The sequence below is a fragment of the Glycine soja genome, chromosome 18, assembly GCF_004193775.1.
Source record: "Glycine soja cultivar W05 chromosome 18, ASM419377v2, whole genome shotgun sequence".
Classification (NCBI taxonomy): domain Eukaryota; kingdom Viridiplantae; phylum Streptophyta; class Magnoliopsida; order Fabales; family Fabaceae; genus Glycine; species Glycine soja.
Window position 1 is genome coordinate 13730993 of NC_041019.1, and position 6676 is coordinate 13737668.

General features: G+C 34.7%; 1 protein-coding gene across 1 annotated transcript; it reads left to right on the forward strand.

Moving 5' to 3' along the window:
• Positions 1-3556: 3556 nt before the first annotated feature.
• LOC114396966 (pentatricopeptide repeat-containing protein At2g42920, chloroplastic-like) lies at positions 3557-3916 on the forward strand. Its single transcript, XM_028359121.1, has one exon. It carries the CDS (start codon positions 3557-3559, stop codon positions 3914-3916), a length of 360 nt encoding a protein of 119 aa, XP_028214922.1.
• Positions 3917-6676: the final 2760 nt, after the last annotated feature.

Below are 6676 nucleotides of genomic sequence, written 5' to 3' on the forward strand. Positions count from 1 at the left end.
TTGCCTCGCTTTTATCTTTCATAGGACTCCAAGTCGTCGCTTTTATCTTTCTTAGGACTTAAAGTCCTCGCTTTTATCTTTCATAGGACTCAAAGTCCTAACTTTTATCCTTCACAGGACTCAAAGTCCTCGCCTTTATCTTTCACAGGACTCAAAGTCCTCGCCTTTATCTTTCATAGGACTCAAATTCCTCGATTTTATCTTTCATAGGACTCAAAGTCCTTGCTTTTATCTTTCTTAGGACTCAAAGTCCTTGTCTCGCTTTTATCTTTCATAGGACTCCAAGTCGTCACTTTTATCTTTCTTAGGACTTAAAATCCTCGCTTTTATCTTTCATAGGACTCAAAGTCCTAACTTTTATCCTTCACAGGACTCAAAGTCCTCGCCTTTATCTTTCACAGGACTCAAAGTCCTTGATTTTACCTTTCATAGGACTCAAAGTCCTCGCCTTTATCTTTCACAGGACTTAAAGTCCTCACTTTTATCTTTCATAGGACTCAAAGTCCTTGCTTTTATCTTTTATAGGACTCAAAGTCCTGGCCTTTATCTTTCATAGGACTCAAAGTCCTCTATCTTTATGCTTTCATAGGACTCAAATTCCTCTGTCATTTACATTTCAAGGATTTCAATGTCTTTGGTCATTTACGCTTTCAAAGACTACAATGTCTTTATTTACATTTCAAAGACTTCAATGTCTTCTATCTTCTACACTTTATAAGACTTCAATGTCTTTTGTCTTTTATAGGACTCAATGTCCTTGTCCTTGTCTGTGTGCTTCTTAGGACTCAACGTCCTCTGTTTCTATGCTTTGAAAAAAAACTTCAATGCCCTCATGTTTTTCGGTTTCACTTCCTTGGTTTTCGCCAGTTGCCTGGTTGAATAACAAGATCACTCAAACAAAATTAGTGTCCTTATCTTTACTTCCCCTTCAATTCCAATAAAAGGTAAGTAAAGAGGGGCAACTGTCATACCCTAATTTCGCAGGTTACTAATCTTTCAACCACACTTTATTTTGTACATTTTTATTTAAAACAATCGTTAATTCTGGTATATCTAAAAATTGGTAACTTAATAGTTTTTTTCATATCTCATCTAATCCTTCCAATCCTGGAAGTGGGCGATGGCTTATGCATCCAGTAGATTAAATGAATAATAATTTTGCATACAATTTAAAAGTAATTATTGATAGTAATTTGTAAGGCTAAGAGTAAAACTAACTAATAGTAGGCTTGTTGAAGTAAGCCAAAAGAATCATCTTCCGTAGGTCCTTCAACCACAACCCCTGTTAGGATGTTAGGATTGGGATTTTATGATTTGAAATATTGGTCTCCCTCATGAGTCATGACATTGGATATGTTGTGGGTGCATATCCACAGATGCTAAAGTTGAACCACGGGGGTGTATCTTCTCAGGGTACTCTGCTCCATACCCTACCATGTATGACATTCCTAGTGGGTTCTTTCCCAATATGTAATCTGCCTACAAATTTGCAAGACCCATATCATTCAAAAAATTAATTAATGCACATGCTTATACTTTTACCCTTCAATTAGGATTTATTTATTATCAATTGCCCTGCTGTAATGCAATTGCATGCATACCTGACTTTTTGCAAGATTTATGAGCCTAGCTGGGTCAGCAACTTCATTCCCACAAGTTAATGTTTTCTTCGCAGATTGCATGTAACGTGCATAAACAATTAAAATAAATGACAAAGTTGTTGTGTGTTGTAGGTTACTTCCTCTAGGTTTGAATAGAAGTCCACCTAATCACCACTTAGTTTTTATTGGATTGAATCAGTCAAAAAGTATATGAAGTGAGTACATGCTGCATTTAATTTATTTTAACCAAATATAATATTTAATTTCCTATTCTTAGCACGTATGTTATTACTTATTGAAATAATAAGCATTGTTAAGCTTTTAATTGAAAATATTTCCCAAATATATTTAAAGAAAAACTCTAAGTCATATAAACTAATACACCTTTAGAGTACGAGACAGATTTGGTAGGCGAACTCGGCAACAAAGAACATATAAATTTATCTGCATTAGGAATGTAAATGCTTTACCTATTGGGGCATAATAAATTCCTAAATTTGTAGGGTTTTCATATTATCAGATTTAAAAAATGCTTTACCTAACTATTTAGGAACAAAACTGTGAAGACTGTTAGACAAGTGACCTCAGTTATCTTAAGAAGAAGGGTTGAATTAAGACAAAAAAAAACTATTCCCCAATTAAAAATTTCACTCTCTCTTTTTGGATTAACAATGCACCCTTAATATGAATTACTCAAAAAACAATTCAAAATAAACTTCTTTAAAGCAAAAGATAAATAGCAATAAATAAAAGAAGTTTAAGGGAAGAGAGAGAGAATGCAAACTCAGTTTTTATACTGGTTCGGCCATGTCCTGTGCCTACGTCCAGTCCCCAAGCAACCCGCTTGAGACTTCCACTATCTTGTAAAATGTCTTTTATAAAGTCTGAACCACATAGGGACAACCCTTCCCTTGTGTTCAGAAATCCTTACATCTTAAGAGACCCTCGGTCCCTTAATCAATCTCTTTGAATAAGAAGAGGAAGAAGTTTCTCTCTTTAAGAGAAGGATATTAAAATTGAAGATCAATCAAAATTCCTTATTGAATATGCAAGTGTTTGACTAAGGAATCTTTTTGAGAGGATAAGACATTTCAGTTCAGAAAAAACTCTCTGGGGAATTTGTAACCCAAGTCACCTATTTATAGGCCTTTGATGGACATTCAAAAATCTCTTGAACAGTTGTGACTCTTGGAAGTTATTTTCTGAAAAGTTGTGACTATTGTGAGTTATTTTCTGAAAGAGTTATTTTCTGAAGAGTTGTGACTCTTGGATCAAACTTGAGAAGCACTTATCTTTGGCATCATCAAAACTTCATATCATATATGCTTCTACAAAGACCTCATGGCAAGTAAAGTCCACGTAATTCTCCCATTTTTCCACCTTTAAAAATCCTAGTTACTCAGAAAATAAAGGGGATAACTAAGAGCACCATGGACTGAATTCAAAGCCATCACTGTGCTCACAGTGATCTAAAGCATTTCCATTGATAGAAAAAGACAAAATGGTTAACTAGATGGATGGGAAAAGCTACAAAAAGAATATATGTTTATCATCTTCATGCCTATATAATAGAGAAGAACTAGGTAACTAGCTATTGTATCCATTTCATATTGATTATGTGATTTACTATAAAGGAAATTGGTGCAGAGTTCAATCAATTGTTTTTAAATCTAACACCAGGGAATTGCTATAATCAGGGTTCATTAGTCTTTGGCACATATAAATGTATCTCTATAAATATGCTACTAGTATATGTGTATACAAATACTGAGACAAAAGTCAAAAAAGTAGTCTATGATAATATATATATGGTCATTAGTCCGTCCGTACGTACCTAGAGTTGTTATAATCAAAGAGCTTCCACAACAACGCCAATTAGCAGTAGTAAATGATAACCTGAAAAAAAAAAAACATAGGCTAATTAGCCATAGTGTATTTAAATCCTTTTATCAACTATGTCCAGAATTGCTTTACTCGCAATTAGTTTAAAACCTATGATTAGTGGATATGTTAGGAATAAGAGGCTCATGGAGGCATTGGAGCTTTTTCGCAAGATGCAGAGACAAAGGGTTCAGCCTAGTGAATTTACAATGGTGAGTCTGTTAGGTGCTTGTGCTCACTTAGGAGCACTTCAACATGGGGAGTGGGTTCATGATTATGTAAAAAAGGGTCATTTTGAGTTGAATGTCATTGTTCTCACATCAATTATTGACATGCACTGCAAGTGTGGAGCTATTGTAAAGGGTATTCAAGGGCAATCAAATACCCACAATATCTGTGGGGTGGTATATCTTGCAATGATGCTGGAACCATAACTAGAATCAGATACTCGAATTCTACACAAGGGATTTAATTTGCAACACTAAACCTTTGTGCTTTCAAGAATTTAGAATGGCTAGAGGTCTCAGGAAGTGGACTAAGAGGGACAATCCCAACTGAAATTGGTAATCTTCCCAAACTCACTCATCTCAATTTGTCTAGAAATTACCTTGATGGTGCCACACCTCTTTCACTAGGAAATCTTATCCTATTACAGAGCCTAGTCATATCTTGCAACATCGTTCAAGGTTCCATTCCCTATGAATTGGTGTCCTTGAAAAATCTTACTGTCTTAGATTTATCTCACAACAAATCAATGCAACCTTGCCCATTTACCTTACAAATCTCACATTATTACAAAAGCTTGACATATCCCACAATTTATTTGGTTCCCTAAAACCCTTGTTAAGCCATGCATGGCTAACCAACATTCAACCTCAGTCACAACCTCAAGCATTGCACATGCTCTGTATCTTCATCATGACTGCACCCTTCCAATAGTGCACAGAGACATATCAGCCAGCAATGTCTTGGTTAACTCAGAGTGGGAGCATTGTTATATATGTCCAACTCTAAATGTATATTTTGCTGGGAAGAAGAAAAATACAAGGAATCAAATGCCATGAATATGATAGGTGGGTGATGTCCCAGTCTCATTCAGGACTTGATAATTCCAGGTGTTTCTGCCTGAAGAGACACATAGTGTTTAACATCACCAATGTCAACACTGTGCAAACCCATTGGAACTCTCCTTGTCCTAGACCTGTCAACCATGCACAATACCTTACAAACATGAATGTTGACATTCACTTGTTGTTGGGCCTTGGCGGGAACACACAATGATAAAAGAAAATTCATAACACCTACCTAGCTACCCATGAAGCATGCAAAGGACACTATGAATTACCTTGTTGTGAGACCCTGTCAGCTGTCTAAACGGACTGCAAAGTGAGCACCCCAAACGGACATTGCAATGACCACAAGTTTCACAAACCAAACCCTTCCAGCAAAAATATTGAAAAATAATTGTAGTGAGCACAAGTTCCCCAAACTCACTCATGGTACTCAATACAACATGATAAAGAGAAGAAAGAGTCGTGAAACATACCTAGATGTTAAGCAGTGTGACGCTCAATTAGGTTGTAGAGACAAACAGTCATGAAGAAGAACCTTCGATGGAGAAGACCAAAGCGTGAGCAAAATAGGACTTGTGTTCTGATATTTTAAAATGTATTTCCAACATCGGTTATCAATACGAAACCAATTTTAACTAAATGATGTTAACTTTAACATCGATTTTCAAGAAGAAACTGATGTTAACCTATCTTACATTAACATCGGTTTTCTGAAAAACTGATGTTAATTAACTGACATTAACATCGGTTGTTGAAAAACTGATGTTAACATCAAATAGGTAAAATCGATTTTTCAACAACCGATGTTAACGTCAGTAAATTAACATCGGTTTTCTAGAAAACCGATGTTAACCACTATACATTAATTACAATTATGCCACCGCATTTACCTTAACATTTGTTTTTGTCAAAACCAATGTTAAAATGACGATGTTAAATCTACTTTTTCTAGTAGTGCCCAATACATAACTCTATAGAAAAAGAAAGCTTAATCCAACAAACATTAGGAAGGCTTTTAATTTTTTCTTCTTTAATCTTCAAAAATGGTCCAGCAACCCACAACAATTGCAAAGATCTCTTATACCATGACCTGTGGCCATGGCTTTGTCAAACACAGAAGTTGCTGCTTTACAACAATCAGAAGTTGGATTGGGTTTAATATTCCCCATATAAGGCCCACAAAAGGTGAGTAATGATTCATCCCCATGGGATTTGACATACAGTGAATGTTGTTGCTGCCAAACCATATGCCATAACAAACATGACTAGAGCCAAAACTTTCTTCTCTCCCATCTTATCTTGAATATGTATACAACTTTGTTTTCAGTATTATGGAGTTTTGATGAACAACTCATAGTACAATATTACTTATTTATAGACTTGATATTATGTTTAAGAATAATTCTAAATCCTTTTGCAATATCTTTCGGTTTCCTTTTTTTACATATAACTTTTCAGTTTCCTTCCTTTATATGGTAAATATTAAATTTTGAAAATAATGACAATTGAATTATTTCCTGTGAATTCAATATCCCTTATATAACTCTTATTCTAAAGTTGAATCGGTTGACACAGTTAATCCATATATATCGGCAACTGTTTTGTACGTTGGTTTTTTGGACATTGGCTATTGTCACAACACAATGTTTTTTATTCTCTTCTCTTTCCAACTTTTAAGTTTATATTCCTAACATTAAATGTATTTTTATTGATAAAATAATCAGTAAAAATATAATATGAAATGAAAGTAATATTACAAAATTTAATATCTAGGTGCATTTTTTATTAAATTAATTAAATATTAAATTAAGTTAAATTAAATCTATTTGTCTATACTATATACTTCCTCTGATCCTTATTATAAGTAGACATGGCAATGGGGCGGGTCAGAGACGGATATTGCCTCCCCAGTCCTCGACCCCGATTCTCCAACATATACATGTACCTATCCCCTCGATACCAGATGGGTTAAAATTTATTATCCCATTCCTGTACCCGTCGGGTATCGGGTATCCCGTCCCCGCCCCATCCCTGGTTGATATGTGTAAAAAAAGTTTTTTTTTTGTGAAAAAATTATATTGAAAATCTGATTTTTTAAAAAAATAATTTTTACACATTTAT